General features: G+C 52.2%; 7 protein-coding genes across 7 annotated transcripts, besides 1 other annotated feature; 4 read left to right on the plus strand and 3 right to left on the minus strand.

Moving 5' to 3' along the window:
- Positions 1-18,630: part of a sequence feature (contig 1.105 755..277183(-1)) that runs on past both edges of the window.
- ANIA_06173 (putative C6 transcription factor) lies at positions 146-2,638 on the plus strand (the record flags this gene model as incomplete). Its single annotated transcript, XM_050611783.1, has 4 exons — positions 146-262; positions 309-374; positions 454-1,209; positions 1,259-2,638. The coding sequence occupies 4 exons, from the start codon at positions 146-148 to the stop codon at positions 2,636-2,638; spliced, it is 2,319 nt and encodes a 772-aa protein (XP_050466988.1).
- Positions 3,846-5,084, plus strand: ANIA_06172 (uncharacterized protein; the record flags this gene model as incomplete). The annotated part of the gene is made up of 1 exon (XM_658684.1): positions 3,846-5,084. One exon carries the CDS (start codon positions 3,846-3,848, stop codon positions 5,082-5,084), a length of 1,239 nt encoding a protein of 412 aa, XP_663776.1.
- Positions 5,380-6,128, minus strand: ANIA_06171 (snoRNA-binding rRNA-processing protein IMP3; the record flags this gene model as incomplete). Its single annotated transcript, XM_658683.2, has 3 exons — positions 6,056-6,128; positions 5,631-5,991; positions 5,380-5,553 (listed from the first exon to the last, which is right to left on the minus strand). The coding sequence occupies exons 1-3, from the start codon at positions 6,085-6,087 to the stop codon at positions 5,380-5,382; spliced, it is 567 nt and encodes a 188-aa protein (XP_663775.1). The 5' UTR covers positions 6,088-6,128.
- On the minus strand, positions 6,303-7,713 carry ANIA_06170 (putative DnaJ domain protein). The gene is made up of 2 exons (XM_658682.2): positions 7,463-7,713; positions 6,303-7,407 (listed from the first exon to the last, which is right to left on the minus strand). Exons 1-2 carry the CDS (start codon positions 7,636-7,638, stop codon positions 6,327-6,329), a joined length of 1,257 nt encoding a protein of 418 aa, XP_663774.1. The 5' UTR covers positions 7,639-7,713; the 3' UTR covers positions 6,303-6,326.
- On the minus strand, positions 8,052-10,450 carry ANIA_06169 (uncharacterized protein; the record flags this gene model as incomplete). Its single annotated transcript, XM_658681.2, has 2 exons — positions 8,052-10,002; positions 10,054-10,450. 2 exons carry the CDS (start codon positions 10,448-10,450, stop codon positions 8,195-8,197), a joined length of 2,205 nt encoding a protein of 734 aa, XP_663773.1. The 3' UTR covers positions 8,052-8,194.
- On the plus strand, positions 12,946-15,192 carry ANIA_06168 (malate dehydrogenase (oxaloacetate-decarboxylating) maeA; the record flags this gene model as incomplete). Its single annotated transcript, XM_658680.1, has 6 exons — positions 12,946-13,184; positions 13,255-13,361; positions 13,411-13,523; positions 13,582-13,660; positions 13,722-14,070; positions 14,133-15,192. 6 exons carry the CDS (start codon positions 12,946-12,948, stop codon positions 15,190-15,192), a joined length of 1,947 nt encoding a protein of 648 aa, XP_663772.1.
- On the plus strand, positions 16,542-18,056 carry ANIA_06167 (uncharacterized protein; the record flags this gene model as incomplete). Its single annotated transcript, XM_658679.1, has 5 exons — positions 16,542-16,641; positions 16,713-17,132; positions 17,283-17,503; positions 17,591-17,914; positions 18,012-18,056. 5 exons carry the CDS (start codon positions 16,542-16,544, stop codon positions 18,054-18,056), a joined length of 1,110 nt encoding a protein of 369 aa, XP_663771.1.

Here is an 18,630-nt window from a genome sequence, read left to right on the forward strand (position 1 = left end):
CGTTATGGTTGGTGGTGCCTCTAGGCCAGGAACCGTCCACGGCACGCGTCTTGGCGGATGCTAAGGCCGTGGAGTCAAGCCAACTCCCCTTCTCCAACTATCAACTCTCAATCAGCGCCGACAATGACTGATTCCGCATCTCGCGATGAACCCTTCTGACTTGGCTGCACCCCAGACAAGGGCATCTTCTCCTTACCGAGACTACAATCCTCGCAAGAGAGGAAGAACGGCATGCACTCGATGCAAGACCAGGAAGCAAAAGGTGGATGCACCCAGCACCCTTAAGAAACTTGAGACTGACAAACAAGTGTGATAACGAGTATCCTGTCTGCTCCAACTGTCTCAGAGCCGGCGCTGAATGCGACAAGGCATCAGTTCGGCAGGAAAATGGCTCTCAGAGCGAGTATGTCATGTCAGCATCATGCAATGCTCTTACTGTGGCTGCTGACATAGACACCTGATAGATACACTCGTGCCCTAGAGGAGCGCATTGCATATCTAGAGTCGCAGCTAGAGTCGGAGGCCGCTAAAAGCAGAACTGCTAGTAACCATGCACATCCGGTCGCAACGTTTTTGTCACCGCATGCCCAAGATACTGCTGGGCAAGGACAGGCAGGCAGTACCGGGAGTGCTGGTAGTGGGATGGGAAACGGAATTGACCACAATGCGGTAGGAGAACTTGTAGGATTTCTTGCCATCAACTCCACTGAGGCGCCTGCGTATATTGGCTCGAGCTCGGGACTCTCCCTCGCAGCCAACCTGGGCGAAATGGTCCAGGCCACTGTGTGGAACCAAGTGCTGTCTTCATCGCGCAATCAGCCTTCTCTCTCTGGTGAGGGTAGAGCGAATTTAGATCCCAGAGTATCTGGACTCCCTCCACAGCCAACGCCGTCTGACAGGGCTCCTGGTCTGGATCGCCCGCGTACGTTGCGCATGGAAGAGTTGCTTGCGAAAAGCACAGAACCGCCAAACGATGAGATGGGTGGACGGATTCTTCACGCATACCTGACTAGGCTTCATGTTCGGTATCCGTTCCTTGACCGCAAGGAACTCTGGTGTCTGCATGAGGACCGTTGGCGACTAGCTAAAGCGAAGCGGGAAGAGCTCACAAAATCCGAACGATTCGGCATCTTCAAGCTATATCTGACGTATGCGATTGGAGCTACCACTATGCAGTTGAGTGAAAAATACGACTATGTTCCACCAGAGGTATCCTTTCCCGCCTTCCTTTGTGTCTTACACTTCTAAATATATACAGCGATTTTACATCACAGCCCTTCAGCAAGTGCCAGCTATGTGTGAGACTAGATCAGTAGAGAACGTCGAGGCTATGACGCTTCTAGTCGTATACCACCTGCGCTCTGCATCCAGTCAAGGTGTCTGGTACATGATCGGCCTGGCTATGCGTACAGCAATCGATCTCGGGCTACACCGCAAAGCCAACGAACTAAACCTCGACCCAATCACAGCACAAATGCGGCGACGTCTGTTTTGGACAGTATACTACCTAGAACGAGTTGTATCAGTGTCTCTTGGACGGCCATTCAGTATTGCAGACAGGCATATCGACCTCCCTCTCCCGGTCGACGTCGATGACGACGTCCGTGATCCAGCACTGCTTCCGCCGGAATCCCCCCCAGTTACTTCGCCCGAGGGTAATACCAATGGTAACAGCACGAGCAGCCGTATCACATCACTCACCTTCTCCATATACCTGATCACACTCCGCCGCATCGACTCGCGCATTCAACATAAGATCTACCGCGCTGACAGGCCGCTTCATTTACTCCGCTCCAAAATGGACCGCCTTTTTCTCGAGCTGGAAGAATGGAAAGTATCGGCCCTTCAACGATTCACGGGGTCAGACCTTGACTACCCCATGCTCCACTACAACCGTGCCCTACGGCTCCTCATCCAACCTTTCCTCCCTTCACTTCCTCTCACCGATCCCTACTATCACATATGCCTGCGCGCAGCAGGCGATATCTGCCAGACACACAAACGGCTTCACCAAACTTTGGAGTATGGCCACTCCTTCCTCGCTGTTCAAACAGTCTTCATTTCCGGGATAACCCTTCTCTACGCGCTCTGGACACATAGCGACCAGGTCTGGTCCGTCCGGATGAGCAATGACATCCGCGCTTGCTCCACCGTTCTCTTCGTCATGGGCGAGCGCGCCGTTTGGGTGAAGAAATACCGCGACGCCTTTGAACTTCTCGTCAACGCCGCCATGGAGAAACTTCAAGGCAACGAGGCCGCGAAAAAAGCGGGAATGGCCGAGTTAATGACAGCCCAGCATGCTGGACTCGGAGTTGGACCGGGTGCTGGATACGGTCTCGGCATCAGTTCGCATGCCAGCGCAGGCCAGAACCCTAATCCCGCGATAGCTACCGCGTCGGGATACCCTGGTACAGCGCACACACATCACACAGTCGTCACACCCGACTCGAATCCGAACCAGGGTCTTTTCGACCCGGCAAGTCAGGACCACGGCGTGCGGATGGCGCTACAGCTTGCGCCGTGGATTGATCTTGAGGACGGACATGGGCCGTTCTGGGTTCCTGATTTCGAGACCCTAGAGAATTTTTCGGGGAACCTGTGGAGTGCTGGGGACCCAACGGCATTCAACCCGCTGTAGTTCCGTCATATTTGTTGACAACTTACTACTAATATCCAACAAGTGATCAGTCCAAAGGCGGACAGGGGCTGTTGATGTATATCCGCCACGTTATTTGGCGGGAGGACAAGCTCAGGGACAAAACAGGAACCACGGGTCCGAAGTTTTGCAGATCAGCGGATGCCGTCCGCGGCTCACCGCCTGCCTGCTGAGTGGGACCGCAGGACAAAAAGTGGCGGTCAGCATTATCAGCCAATGAGAGGAACGGTATGGGGTGTGTGCTGCACTATACGACGGTCTAGATTCAGGGCAGCATACGCAAGAGCATGAGAGTTGCCTGAAAGCCGGTATATTGCTATATATTTGACCCCATATATCCACTATATATTAAGTGTGGACGTGGGCTCAAGCTGGATAGGGGGTTTATGGTGTATCACTTGCTTGCCTACTGGATGCTCACCTGCTCTTCAGGAAGAATCGAATGCAGGGACACAAAGCCTGCAAGGCACTGATGATGTGGAATGCGGGGCATCAAAAAGGCTCCGAGATACGAGTGACAAATTTTCAAAAGGTTAAAAACATGTAAAGTGCTGACGATCGAAGACTTCTCTGTTAGACTGCATCACTAGCCGCCTGGAGCAGGCGGCCCTCCACTCAGCATTGTGGCCACTGGTCTCTAGTCCCTAGTTCCTTGGCCCCTGGTTGCTCGAAGTAGTCGCCGTACGCTATGGTTTCTGTTGGCGCCATAGCCATAGGGCCCATAAAAAAATTAGGATATAATAAGACGGTGAGGGGCCATGTCGCTGCAGGACGCAACTATAAAATTCAAGCGCTTTTCTTTATCTTCGGCCCTGCTGTCGCCTGACCACAGTCTGCTCCTCACGGACAAATATCCGCTCATTTTCTCTCTTGCTTAGAACAGGATGTATTCTAGCCCCGTTCCCATATCTATCCCGTATGTCCTGGTCGAACGCCTAGCCTATACTCGCCGCACGGACTGACCATAGCAAACTCCCCCTCTTAGATCCTTAACCTAATCGTCCAGACGTCCTGGTGGCGCTCTAAGGAGAAATTCCTCGACCATTCACGCCCTTTTCTATCCGTTTCTCCCGCCAGAACCCTTGCTGATCGTTCCGACCCTCCACTCGCGGTTGCTGGGCCATGTGAGGCCGTTTCCGTCCAGAGTTGGAGACTGAATTTCGGGCACTCATGACGCATCCTATCGACCATGGCCTCCATCACATGCCATCGTCACCTTCCTCCTGGCCCTGGTGGCTATGACCACTACGTCCACCACCATAATAGTGATGTCCCTCCACTACATCTAGCTGCATCGACCCTTGCAGCCCCTAGTTCCGCTCCACTCTGCTCCGATCCCAAGCAGGACGTATCGTCCATTCCTACGTCGCTGGCAGTACCAGTGCCAGTGCCAGTGCCAGTGGCTTCGCTTGATACCTCGTCCCATACTAGTACTGCCGCTGCTGCCTCTGAGAAACCTCACTCTTGCCATTCTCTTGACCTTGCGGGGAGCGTATATATCCTCTCTGAGGCAAGGTTGAGCAAAGGAGCCAAATCCACCAGAGCTGCGAACGGCGGTATGCTTGACCATTCCTCACCACTGCCCGTGTCCGATAAGCTGCGGACGCCAGAGCGGAGACGGACAGTATCCCCTTCCACAAGGTCTTCCGGTGAAATTCGTTCGACTTCTCGCAGTACCCGGCGCTCTGGAGGTGGAAATGGAGGTGGTGATGGAGGTCATAGCCATAGTCGTCGGAGCTCGCTTCACTCTCACCGCCGTACAGTTACCACCACCTCCCTGACACCTTCTAGACCAGACTCACCGGTCCGGCGTGAGAATCTCATAGCCCTACATCGAGAGTCTTGTCGCCTTTTCCAGGATAACAACCTTGCCTCTACCACCGCCGCTGTCACCCGCCAGTCATCCTTCTCTTCTTCCCCGCCATTTACTCCCCGTCAAGCAAGAACATACTCCAACGTCAGCTCACCTCCCGTAACGCCAATTCTTGAACGCCACCATTCCTCAACTTTCCGCCACTCATACTCTTCCAGCAACTTACATGCCAACCACGGAACCGTCCCGGTCTCGCGCGTGGAAGTTAATCTCTCCGCCGAGACAAAACCGACTATAATCGAATGGACATCTCCCTCCACCCGGCGCCGCGAGTACAAGGAAATCGACCGCGCGAGCAGCGGCGTCCGAGGGCTCTGGCGCCGCGTCGCACCCCGGTGGTGCCAGTTCGGCGATAAGCGGATTCCCTTCTTCGAGGAGGAAAGGGACGGCAAAGCGAATTATGAGGGGAGCGTCCGCAGGTTTCGGATGGATCTCCCTGATGAGCTGGAGTCCGGTGAATATCGGAATCAGGGCCGGCGCGGACTCGGGATGAAACTGAAGCCGAGGTTGGTTGTGCAAGTTAAGAGGAGCAAGACGAGTATGAGCTGGTTATGATCGTCCTTCTAAGTTTCGCCGTCATTAGCGTTTGCTTCTTTTGGTTGTTGTGTGGATGGCATACCTGCTTCATGAGTTTGCATGTGATACCCATATACAGATACATATACGCATACATAGAGTCAAATTTCATATCATTGCACCTCAACGCCGTTGTTTGCTTTTCCTTGCTTGAGTTTAAACATCGCATGCAATACAAATGCAATACGTAGGAATAAATATTCACTGGAACAGGGTATCAATCCACACTCATCCCAACCAAACATGCATGTAGCCAGGGTATTCGCCCTCAAGCCTACATTAGATCAAAATCATCCAGGTTCTCGCGATACCGCATGATATTCCGCTTGATCTTGCTGGAATCCACCCACGTCACGAAGTCCTCCATGTTCCGGGTAACCAGGTACGCCGGGTCCGTGACGACCTCCGATCCGACACGCACATGCCCTTGCTCGATGAACGTTACGGCCTATCACCACAATTAGCCTCCGACAAATCTCATTAGGGAGGAAGAGAAAGAACTGAAGAAATAAAAGGGACACGTACCGTCTTGATGTTTTCCACCATCCCACTCCTCGCCATAACAACTGCCAGCCGTCGTCGACAAAATGCGCTAACCGTCACCTCGCGCTCAATTCTACTCAATCCTGCACCTTGCTCACGACTTTGTTTGAGGATTCCCATGCGCCACAGTTTATCCAGAACCTCGGATTCAGTTTTCTGGCGGATGGGGTCGGAATCGGGGTCAAGTGCGGAGAGCTTGTGTGCGAGCTGCCGCAAGGATCCGACAATTGCGGAATATTTCTTGTAGTCGACGGGGTTTTGGAGGTAGTATCGTTGGATGATCTGAGACTCTCGATGCGCGTGGTCGGATTTGTAGGTTGTTAGGTTTACTTTCCGGAGGAGTCTGATTGATTTCAGGTTAGTTAGGTGATCGGATACAGGGTGGAAACAAAACGAATGAGACAGACTTCTGCTCGTGATGCTTGAGTTTGCGGACCATTTTGACGTCTAGATTCGAGTTGTTGGCTTGATTCGTTTGTTTGATATGAGGGCTACCTTAATGGTGATTTGGATAAATTTTCGAAGTGATAACTGGGCGGTGTGCGTTTTGCCGGTGCAAACGTGTCAAACTCGAAAATGTTTATCTCTGATGGAGTACAGATCACATGGGCTAAGAGCGCTAAAGAGAACAATACGTCTACAGAATGAGGTCATAAACTGTAGTCTATCTAGAGTACATCATAACTCGTCCTTAACTGGAGCTGGCGGCCGTTGGCTGTCCTTCGCCAAATCAACCCCGTTCTTCCTGCGCCATTTTTCCCACAGCGCGTGAAAGTCTTTCTCCATTCCGCTCTCCATCTGGTCCGGCAAAATGACGATGTACTCAACATATAAATTCCCGGGGCCCTGATCGTCATGATCATGAATGTGTCCGTCCGACCAGAATGGCATACCTTCGCCCTTGACTGTCTCCACGGACAGCGGCTGTACTACTTCCCCGCGTGACCGGCCGAGACGAACAACATGACCGTCAAGGTGCGTGATGTTGCGCGTCCAGTCACCCATCCATGCCTCCCGCAGTGACAGCGTTTCTTTCCAGAACAGATCTCGTCCCTTCCGGCGGAAAAATGTGCCGTCTGTTCGGTATTCCTCTGCCGTGCCCAGCTCCGGCTCTTTCTCTTCAAGAATCAAGACCAAATCACCCGCGATATAGTCGGGACTCTCATCTCCCTCATTCTCAAACACAAGGCGCGTGCCCTTGTCCATACCCGGCTCAATCGTGACAGATGTCTCAACATCCTTCCGAACGACTCGATGCCCATGACAGACAGGACAAGGTTTCTTGATAGTCTTCCCCTGCCCGCGACACTTATCACACTGCATCTGCACCTGCTGGAACATCCCGGGCGCAAGCATATGTTTCTGAATAACCACTCCCCGTCCCGAGCACTTATCACACGTTATGACCTCGCGATCCGCGGACCCTGTTCCCTGACACGTCTCGCAAATCTGCTGCCGCTCAATATTTAACTCAAACGACCGACCAGTGTAGAAATCGCGCAGCGGCAGTCCAATGCGGAACTCCATATCCGGCCCGCGTCGATGACCCGGCGCATGTCCAAAGTGTCCGCCGCCCCCGAAGAAGCGGGAGAATAGATCGAACGGGTCGTGTGTGTGGCCGCCTGCCTGCCCGCCCTGTCGGTGCTGCTCAACCCCCTCTCGTCCATACTGATCGTAGATTTTGCGCGTGGATGGTGTAGACAGGACTTCGTACGCCTCGGCGATCTCAACGAATTTCTCGCGTGCGGTATCGTCGCCGCTACACTCGGTCAGTTATAGCATTCCTTTTCCACCTGAGACATGCGCGGACTCACGGATTCTTATCCGGATGGAACTTCTTGCTCAGTGTGCGATATGCGCGTCTAATGTCCTTCTCTGAAGCACCCTTATCCAAACCCAGGATTTTATAGTAGTCCTCGGCCGCGAGCACCAACTGCACAAGCAGCAGCACAACAGCGAATGTGAAGAAAAGCTCTCGCATAAGACGCATTATGACGGCCTGTGTCTTCAGCGCATTTGCAGCTGAGACCTTGAGGAAAGGTAGTGATAAGTGATAGGGGTTGTGTGCTGTCCTCCGTCGAGTGAAGCTAAATCGGAATACAAGCTCTGGCGAACAGCGGACTTGACTCGCGAGCTGGGGTAAGTCGGGCGGTGATGGTTCAACTCAATCCAGTTGCGTTTGTCGTAAAACAATCCAAATTGGAGAGTATCCAAGGTTGGCCTGGGGTCTCAAGATCAGTCAAGATCTCAAGAAAGGTCCCAGTGTTAAGTGACTGATTGGAGATAATGATGTACTTAGGCGAATGAGATTTGTCGCTTCAGCTTTGGATGAGGTGGCCGGACCGGGAGATGTTGATCCATTCCGATAAATCTACAGTCACTATGGTCACGTGTACATTTAGGACAGAGCAACTGAACCAGAATTTATTGACTGTGACAAGCAATTGATCACATTAGTCGATTATTAGTGGCAGTTCATAGAGCTTCCGAAGAAAAAAAAACATTGGTGGATGGATCATAACGCATAACAGCTAGCATATACATCGTCATACTGGAACATCAAAGATGGTATTTCGCCAGGTCCTGTGCAAGCCTGGAGTTTCCTCGCCCTCCTCCACAGCATCATGTGCCTGTCGTGCCTCATCATTCCATACTTTAACAAGACTCCCAGGAGCATAGACGTTCTTGAAGACTCCACTGCCTGGTGCGTCGATGCCCACGCGGGCGTCAATATCTGGGTTAGGGGCTGGCGCCAAGCGGGCCAGTACCGCACGGACAAAAGTGAATAGATCCTGAGGGCTAGCGATGCGTGCGGCTCGAAGACGCTCCCGAGCAAACACAAGTTCCCTATTCAGTGCATGAGCCGCCTGGACGATTGACTCGGCAATTTGCTTCTCCAACACCCGGCGGATCATGTGCTTGAGGAAGGGCTTGGTGAGCCAGATCAGAAATCTCCATCTACCGCTGTGCACTTTGTAGTCGAGCTTGTGGATGCGCACACGTACTCCGCGCAAGGTGAAGATCTGCTCCAGGCGGTCTCGACCAACTTCCACGTCTAGGGAGATATCGATACCCCGCTTGTCGAGGTAGAAGCTTGCAATACCTTGGTCCTTGAGATAGAAGAAGAGGGCTTTATGGGTACGGAGCCAAAAGCCAAATTCTGACGCACTCACGTTGATCCCAGAAAGTGAGACGGTGAACATTGTCCTCAAATTTGCTGTAGTCCTCTTCGAGTGCCGCTTGACGACGTCGATGTCATTGCGGGTGGTAACATGCATCCGATAAGGAAGGAACGACGAGTAGTTCACAGTGTGACCGGGTTCGAGAATCAGGTTCTCAATCAAAAGGTCGACCTCTGGCGCAGAAATCTCCAGGCGAGGAATAGGAATATATTGGATGTTGCGGAGAACAAGAGGCAAAAAGATCTCAAGCATATCCGCAGGCAGATTTCCACGCCGGTTATGATAGCCCTCTGAAACATCCTTGTAGAGCTTGCGAGACGCGCTAGTCAGTTTGGAAACTGACTCATCCTGGGAGATGGTGTGCAGAGCTCGTTTGGCCTGGGCAAGGAATTCGTCCACATCCTTTCGCAAACTGGACTCAGCGCCAACTTGCTTGGATTTCTCCTTAAGCTCTCCAATTTTCTCCTGGGCCGAGTCAAAAGAGTCTGGGTTTGTCATCATTTCCTGCATGGCGGATCCTATTTCTGACACCAAGTTCTCAAAATCAGGATCCCCGCTGGCGTGCTGGAGCACGTCGTGAAGCCGTTGTTCCAAAGCTTGCCATTCTTTGGAATCACCAATCGTCTGAAGCAGTGCCCAAAATTTACGTATCGCCTTTTTGAGGTCTTCGTTAATCTCAGTCTCGTCCTCGGCAGTTGCGACGGCGTCCGTGGCGGCATTCACGTAGACCGAGGCATACTTCTGCAACAACCGTGCAAGGATCGCAACCGAGTCCGTGTAGTCTCTGCGCTCGCGGAGCTTGAGGACTGTCTGCTTCAGCCTGTATAGCAGAGTCTCTTGCTCCTTTCCGGTCAGGTGTTCCTCGACAGACTCTTTAGCCTCCTTGCCCGTTTGGACAAGTCCATTCTTAGCAACGTCTGCGACATGAGTTACTTCTTCGCGTAGCTCCTCATTTGAAACGGTATGCCCCTCATCCGCACCGGCGCCAGACAGAGCTTGTTGGTCCTCCTGCTTTGGTTTGAGCTTCTTCCCGGCTTTTCGTGACGCTCTGGACAGAGAGAACGCTGTATCCGAGAATATTTCACGACCTACGGTGGTCAAGTCTTCAACGAACAGGCGGAAGTCGGCATTGGTTAACAGAAGGTTTCCGACAGTCCGAAGGCTATCATAAGCTGTCATGACAGCATTAGTATACGTAAAACTAGGGAAATGGTCTATCTTACCTGCTTTAGTGTCTGCTTTGGCTTTCGTATCAGCTGCTCGTTGCGTGAGCTGCCTGGCGTGGATAGTGGCCCTGCCGTGGGAGAGATGCCAGATGAATTCCTGCAATTGATCCTCGCTGTTCTTAGTCTGTAGGAACTCGATCAACAACTGGATCCACAGGCGGCAATCGCGGACCAGCTGGCGGCCCACCGAACCTATATCGGGATTACGAGGGTTGAAGATATCGAACGCTAGTAAAGAGCGGAGGTTGGCGACTGCTTGCTCGGTCGATGGCATGTACCCCTCGGAAAAGGCACGAAGCATCTGATAGGTATGGATCTTCTGATGCAGCCGACGCTGACGGCTCGTTTCGTCGTCATAGCGAGGGAGAAGGGGTTCCGTTTCTGCCCGCGACATGGTGATAGGAGTGGTGTACAACTGAGGATGCAAGCTCACCGAGGTGCTTTGTTAGGATGGAGATCGCTCATGTGTACTCTGCGTACGGTTTCGACGCGGGTGATGGAGTGATGAGATGATGCACGGACCCAGCCGGATGATGACGAAGAATGCAATGGGGAAGATTGCATGACAGGAATACAACCCTGGTTCATCGAGCTGGAGGATTCCAGTCTGGAAGTGTTGCCTTGCTTTGACCTCGAGTTAGCCAGCTCACTCTTGCGTCACTGGCCGCCGCTTTATTGTCAGGTGATCTCGGCCACCAATTGATCTAGAGTCAGCATCTCCTTGATAAGTGCAGCATCATATCCTGAATGAATATATTATTTTTGATAATCAAATTCGAAACTGCCTCCTACGTATCGGATAGAGGCAATCGCGATCAGCAGCATCAAGCTTCACAATCTGCCGTACCATCCACCTAGGGTGCCCGGTACAGCCCCATAGTAGTCCGCACGGAGTATATACGTATATCGATAAGGAGTATGGCTTAGTTCTTGATAGACTCGTGCACCGGAGAGTGAGGTTAGAGCGATCTTAGGGCTTTTTAGAATCTTTATGAAATTGCATAAGAGGTATGGATCGCACAGCATCTTGACCCACACTGAGGAGCTGAGATCTTCCGAAGCCTAGAGGCTGAAGGACCACCATGATGATCGTCCCCATCGGGCATCATGTCCAGTGCCTCTAGGGGTTTCAAGAGTAGCACGGGTGGCATTGGGGACTGTGGATCGTTCTCTGGTTAATCTTCGGTAGAAAAGTGCAGGTTACTTTCAGGCTACGTCCAAGGAGTTGTATCAATTGCATACATGTCCCGAGTATACAATTTATTATCGACGGAATCAAGACCAGGGTTTATACCGCCAAAGCTAACAAACTGACCCAAATGAGTGTATGTTACTGCGTTTACAGCGGGTAGGGCTTCTAGTGTGTCAGAGATGCCGCAGAGTTTTGCCTCCCGAACATGTTGGCTGGCCGCCCAACATTATTAATGCTCAACCCGGTATATATTCGTGAGCGCCAATAATGGATCCGAGATTGGCAATCTCATTTGACGGCGCTGTTTCGACTTTAATGGTGCGGAGAAACCAAGCAGTGCTGGGTATGAGACTTCCGGTATTCTCGGCCGGGACCGAGTAAGTCGGCTTCTCAACCGCCGTGGTTTCGGAGCTGTTGAGTCGATACTGCGCAGACGACAGAGGTGCTGTCACTTACTCTGGTCTAGAGTTGGAGCTCTCCCTTGTACGACCAGATGCTGAGAAGTGCTTGGGAATCTCCAGAATGCGGCATTTTCCGCCCGCTCATCTGTCGCTGGATCCTGGATTCCACGCACAGCAGCCAGCGTACTTTGTCTCCCGCAGCGAGGGAGAGATGTGCTGATGCTCGATTGCGCATATAATATTACGAATTGGAGCCGGGTGAACAGTAATCGGGCCGCGTGTGGCTGCGGGGAAAGGTGTTGAAGAATTCGTTGAACGGAAGCCACGAAAACTAAAAGTGTGGTCCAGAGTCGGCCGCCCCAGCCCGATCCAGTCTCATCCAGAATCCTTCCTCTAGAGGCTAGTTTCTGCTGCTTAGCGCTCGGGAGTTGGAGCTGAGAATCTAGCAGTCAGGTGGATTGGGGCTCATGTGGCAGAGTTGACGCGGTAGGCTAAGAGCTTAGAGGCTAAGCTGTCGAGAGCTGGCCCCTTGGGGACTTGAAACTACTCGGTAGACCTAGTCCTGTTCCTTCTCTAGCGTGGGAATGGGGTTGGAGATGCTCCACAGGAAAAACATCGGGATGACATTCGGATGTTATCCTGCTGCAAAACCTGAAGTACAGATCAGTAATGTCCTTCTTTTGGATGCTGGGGATCGTTTACGCACAGAATTGAAGGGGGCGCGACAACGTAAGATGAGCGATTATTGTTGGGACGGGCTCTGGCGATGCACTATTGAATAGCAACAGTGACAGGTCGTGTGCTCAGCGGTCTGCCCCCTACATTGTAGTCTCGGGACTGCGAAGAAATACCTCACCCAGAACTTTCCTTCCTCCAATAATCCTCACCACTGCCAGTGACTCAGACTTCGGCTCGTCTTTTTGTTCGCTTTCTCCGCATTCAATTCAGGCAAAATGAGCTGCCTAAGGACTGTCGGAAACATCCCGTTTTCTCCACGTCGGCCCCAAGTAGCGCTCATTTGCTGAAAAGCTTCGTTTTTCCAGCAATTCCCACCTTTTCTACCATTGTTCCAGCCAGAAGTCAAAACGGTTCGCTGCCATGCAACCATCGTCCCCCCCGAAATATCCACCGTTGCGATCCCGACCTCCCTGACTGGCCCTCTGTTCCCCGACTCTTCCCGACTCCTGGCCCCAGACTCATCGTTTGGTCACAGCTCCAGCTCTGGTCGACGTTCATAGTCCTGCGGTTACCTCCTCGAAGCTCGCAGGGTCATCATTGTGACTTTGCAATCTCGGAATGCGGTGGATTCCTTCTCCAGGGGGTTCAATGCTAGTGTCTCGTGGATTGCTACATAAAATAAGACCGTCGCCTTCAGCTCAATTGCCACTCTCTGTCTTCCCATCTTCCTCCTTCGTCTTTGGTTCTCGCTGCCATAGTGGTGCTGCTGTGACTCAGAAATCCAGAATGGCTCGGTTTCCCTCACAACAAAGTCGTCCGGTCCATGCGACCCCCCATGTGAACCACAATGGGCCAATGTATGTTGCTGTCTAGCATACTTCGCATTTATGATACTAGCTGGGTTACTGACGGCATATCTGCTTCTAGTGAACAAAATTATGACACCGCCAACCCGGCCTATATTCGCAAGTATCTCCGCACATACGGCCTGACTCCTCCTCGCCCAGAAAGCTACGAGACCCAGAAGACACGGTGTATGTATATAACGCGGAGGTTTGTCCAGCGGCATGCTAACAGGACCAGGTCTCGCCCAGTTGGCCTTGAAGCAAACCCCCATCGATAAATTCCTCTATCTCAGCACTCTCCGTAAGAACAATGTGCACCTGTTTTACCGTCTGGTCACAGATCATCTTAGGGTCAGATTTCGGGATTGCACCATAGCTATTGTCGATCAGGAAGCTAATTGTCGAATAGGAATTGACTCCCCTCATCTATACCCCGGTCGTTGGCGAAGCCTGCCAGAGGTGGTCCGAGATCTACCAGCAGCCGGAAGGTTAGTTTCAAGCCAACGAATAAGGCGAGCTGCCGAGGTTTAGCTAACTTGCCCGAACTAGGTATGTACCTTAGCTGGGAAGACCGGGGTAACTTGGCCTCTGTCATTGCCAACTGGCCCCAGCCCAACGTTGAGATCACATGCATCACCGATGGTTCCCGAATTCTCGGACTAGGTGACCTTGGCATCAACGGAATGGGTATTCCCATTGGCAAGTTGGCTCTCTACACCACATGTGCTGGTATCCGACCCGAGGCCACTCTCCCTTTGACTCTAGATCTCGGCACAAGCAACAAGGCTCTCCGGGAAGACCCGCTCTACTTAGGTAGCCGCCGCGATAAGATCACTCCCGATGAGGAGCGGGAGTTCTTGGACGAGCTGATGGCCGCCCTGACGGAGCGCTGGCCGGGGTAAGTTCGATCGACCCAACTTTGCCCGAGAATACGGAGGCTAACGGGGAACTTCTTTGCAGTATCGTCATTCAGTTTGAAGACTTCAAGAATCCATTCCCTGCGCTCGAACGGTATCAGGATGTCTACACATGCTTCAACGATGACATCCAGGGTACTGGTGCCGTGATCCTCGGTGGTGTCATCAATGCTGTGAAGCGCTCAGGGGTCCCTTGCAAGGACCAGCGTGCAGTTTTCTTCGGTGCGGGAAGTGCCGGAGTGGGTGTTGCGAAGCAGATTGTTGCTTTCTTCATGCGCGAGGGCATGACCGAGGATGAAGCTCGGTCATGCTTCTGGCTCGTCGACACCAAAGGTCTTGTGACAGCAGACCGCGGTGACAAGCTTGCCGAACACAAGGTCTACTTTGCTCGCACAGACAATGCGGGCCAGCAGTTCAAGACCTTGGAGGAAGTCGTCGACCACGTCAAGCCCTCGATCCTGATGGGTCTTTCCACCCAAGGTGGCGTTTTCACACCCGAGATCCTGCGTAAGATGGCTGAGTGGAACACCAACCCGATGATCTTCCCTCTCTCCAACCCTTCGTCTAAATCTGAGTGTGACTTTGAGACCGCCGTGACAAACACCGACGGTCGTGTCCTCTTCGCCTCTGGCTCCCCCTTCCCTACAATGTCTTTCACCAACTCGGCGGGTGAGACAAAGATGTACTACCCCGGCCAGGGTAACAACATGTATGTTTTCCCTGGTATTGGACTGGGCACAATCCTGTCCAAGGCCGTCAAGGTCACCGACAGCATGATCTATGCCTCCGGTGAGGCTCTCTCCAAGGCCCTCACCGCGGAGGAGATTGAGCGTGGTCTCCTCTACCCTGATCTGACCCGCATTCGCAAGGTCAGCGTTGTCGTGGCTCGCAACGTTATCCGGGCTGCTCAAGAAGCCAAAGTTGATCGTGAGACTACTCTCCGAACGATGGATGATGAAACTCTTGATGCGTGGATCAAGAGTCGCATGTATGACCCACACACTGAGGTTCAATCTCTGGAGCGGGAAGTTGGCTCTATCCTGTCTACCCTGGGTGCTCCTCAACAGTTTGTGAATGGCTCTTCAGACGAGGCTAAGCTGTAAGGATCGACATATCACCTATCCCCTTCACCCACTCCTTCAAGGTCACGGCGTGACCCATAACACCCCATTTCTGTTTTCTGTCTCGATCTCTAATGCTGGCATGTCCAGGTTTGCTCGTCGATTTTGATTTGAAGCGCACTATTTTTTTTTCTCTTTCCGTTTCGTTCCGTTTCGTTGATACGCTCCTTGGCTTGAGAGGGTGCCTGCCATTCTTCTTGTATACCCCATCCTTTGCCGGATACTGGCTATTTTTATCGCTATCTTTAGTGTTGCATACCCATTTGGGCTGGGTTGGGCTGGTTAGCTCATAGCGGGTTGAATAAAAATTGAATCATTTTGTGCTGGCGGTCTCTTTTACCTTGTACTCCCCTGCGTATAATTTTCTCTTCCGCTAGACAAGGTTTCTTTTTGTAGACCTCCTCTTTCTATAGCAGTCCTGCCTCCTCTCTGGCTAGTAAAGCCCGCCTGCAATATTCCAGTGCCAATGCTTGATCACGACCATTCGCGCATCGAATAAAAATTTTTTTTCCCACTCTAACATTCATACCCCATTCAAGAACTGGGTCAATGATGAGAAAGGTGATGACGGCCAATAATGGGCGACGTTGAGAGCCGCATACCTAGGTATGTCTGCTGGTCATTCTTGGCATCCAACGGAGGTCAAAGATCCTGGGAAGGCTAGGAAGCAGGGACCTGGTCCCTGACCCACGGTTCAAACTCGTGGCAGGATTTAGGTTGCCGAACCTTGCAGGGGATTCAGGGCTGCGTGTCAGACGATCCGATCTAAGTCTGGGGGTGGACCGGGCCCTGGTCCCTGGTGAGGTGGTTCTGCAGGGCCGGACGACTGCGATCCGGGTCGGATGGACGGATGGGCGGATGTCGTGGCTCCCTCTACTATTTTGGTCACCGGCCCCGGACAAGGGCTCTTCCGGTGCGCTGTATACCGTTTTAGGGCTAGGAATTCGAATTGAACATTATTAATCTGGCCTCGTTGATATTAATGAGCTTCGTCATCGCAGTGTAGCCTTGAGTGAAGGTTCTAGATACGTAGTAGTACCTAGGTACCAACAGTTACCAGTTAAAAGTAAGAGGGGTTTCCACTCATGTGAAAAAGCGAACCTCGGCTGCGGTTTATCCTGCATATTGTCCTTGCTTTATCTGGTCGTATATTGTGAGGTCTTGTTCTGCATACCTCTTCATCATATAACGTAACATTTCTTTTATAATGCCGTCGTTAAACGACTCTGTTAAGCTCCCATGCGGGCTCGTACTCCCTAACCGCCTCGCCAAGGTATAAACAAGGCCAATCATCCCCTTTTACAGCGCGATACTGACCTCAGTAGGCCGCGATGGCAGAGATGCTAGGTGGATTTCAGAACATTCCTACTCCTGCTCTGATCAATGTCTACGATCAGTGGGCCAAAGGCGGTTGGGGTGCCGTCCTAACAGGTTCGCCTCGAAACTATCTATGATTCATCAAGATGAACAAAACCAATTCTGATATGAAATTACCTGCAAAGGGAACGTCCAAGTCGATGTAAACCACCTCGGGTCACCCTTCGATCCCGCCCTATCAGGGGAATACATTGACGCCGAAACCAACAAAGACTTGTTCGAGCAGTACCGCAAGTATGCCGAAGTCTCGCAGGCCCATGGCACTCCCGCTATTGTACAGCTTTCCCACCCCGGTCGTCAATCCCCGCGCGGCGCAGGGCGCAAGGGGCTTTTGGGGTCCACGATGGCGCCTAGTGCTATTCCATTGGATATGGGTGCTGGTTTTGTGCAGCGCTGGCTAAGCTGGCTTGTGTTCCCCCCGCCGAGAGAGATGACGCAGGGGGATATCGAAACCGTCACCAGGCAGTTTGTCGATGCGGCGAGGCTGATGGCTGATGCCGGGTTTTCGGGGATCGAGTTGCATGGGGCGCATGGTTATCTGATCGGTATGTTTATGCATCTAGCTAAAAGGATTCGGTGAGTTGATGCTGACTCTTGAAAGACCAGTTTCTTAACCCTAAGGTACCTTCCCTATCAACAACATCAGCAGACAGAAGAATAGGTAATAAAGATGATACAGAGCAACACGCGCACAGATGCCTACGGCGGCAGCGCCGCAAACAGGGCCAGATTCGTTCTCGACATCATTGCGCAAACCCGCGCCGTCGTCCCGTCCACCTTCTGCATTGGCATCAAATTCAACTCAGCCGACCACAACTCCTCCAGCTTTGAAGACACCATGACCCAAATCGGCCTCCTAGTCGATGCAGGCATTGACTTCATCGAGATCAGTGGCGGAAGCTATGAAGATCCCAAGGTCTTGCCTTGCTTTTCCCCCATCCATTACATCTGTGAAGCGTACTGACCAAATCCCTCCGGGTAGATGTTGAATATTGGCCTACAGCAAGCAGAAAAATCCGCCCGGACCGTCGCCAGAGAAGCCTTCTTCCTTGAATTCGCCGCCGCCGTGCGCGAGCGCTACCCAACCCTTATTCTAATGCTAACCGGGGGGTTCCGCTCTCGTGCCGGCGCAGACTACGCCCTTTCCCAGAACGCGTGCGACCTTGTCGGCATTGGGCGTCCTGCGGCAATTGACCCGCATTTTCCAAAGTTGCTGCTCGATGAGAGCGTGCAGGAAAGTGAGGCGCAGTTGCATTTGAATAGGATCCCTGTGCCGTTCTGGGCGAAGTGGATTCCGCTTGCTGCTATAGGGGCTGGAGCGGAGAGCGTACGTCTTGTCCTTTTTCCCTTTTCCTCCCCCCTTCCCCTCCCAGCCAGCTTCGGGTAGGTAGCTAACGATGGTGTAGACGTATTACACTGGGCAGATTCAACGGATTGCCAAAGGAATGAAGACTATTGTACCGTTATAGGTAGGTAAAAGTCTGAACGGAGTTTGCGAAAAGTGTATACTAGCTGGATGAGGACTCTGTCGACAAGGCTGTGCCGCAGTGACACTGAGGGCTCATTGTATCATGGTCGGTTGCCGGACCGAGGTATCTAGATGATACCACCTAATTATTTGAAATTCGATTTCTCTTAGCCGTATCCAGGCCTTGATAGCTGCAACAATTATAGAAGCAGACAGCTCATCAAGCTGCTGATCCTCTTGACCGACCTGATGATAAATTGGCCGTCCAGCCTCCTTTTATCTTTTCGTGCAGTGTATATTGAACAAGGCACAATACCGCCTTTAATATGCCATGAACCATCTCATACTCTTCACCATCACCTATTCCGTCACCGGGAGAACTATCAGTGTCGCAGTAGGCAAATCCCGTTCAAGCTCGGAACCTTTCAACCTACCGGATGTGACACTATTCATCGAGGGTTGGATCTCCATTCGGAATTATTGTCTGTCTTCCTCTAGAGCTCGTTGATGCTCTTGAGCTCTAGTACAAACTCGGATTGAACCATCAGAAGGAGAAGGCGCTGAGAATGAGAAGA

The sequence above is a fragment of the Aspergillus nidulans genome, chromosome I (genome assembly GCF_000011425.1).
Source record: "Aspergillus nidulans FGSC A4 chromosome I".
Lineage (NCBI taxonomy): Eukaryota > Fungi > Ascomycota > Eurotiomycetes > Eurotiales > Aspergillaceae > Aspergillus > Aspergillus nidulans.

Excerpts from the sequence above, each read along its gene's own strand:
- ANIA_06170 (XM_658682.2), bottom strand. The coding sequence starts at position 7,638 with ATGCGTCTTATGCGAGAGCTTTTCTTCACATTCGCTGTTGTGCTGCTG. Across the intron at positions 7,408-7,462 it reads TTCCATCCGGATAAGAATCC|CGGCGACGATACCGCACGCG; the intron begins GTGAGTCCGCGC and ends GACCGAGTGTAG.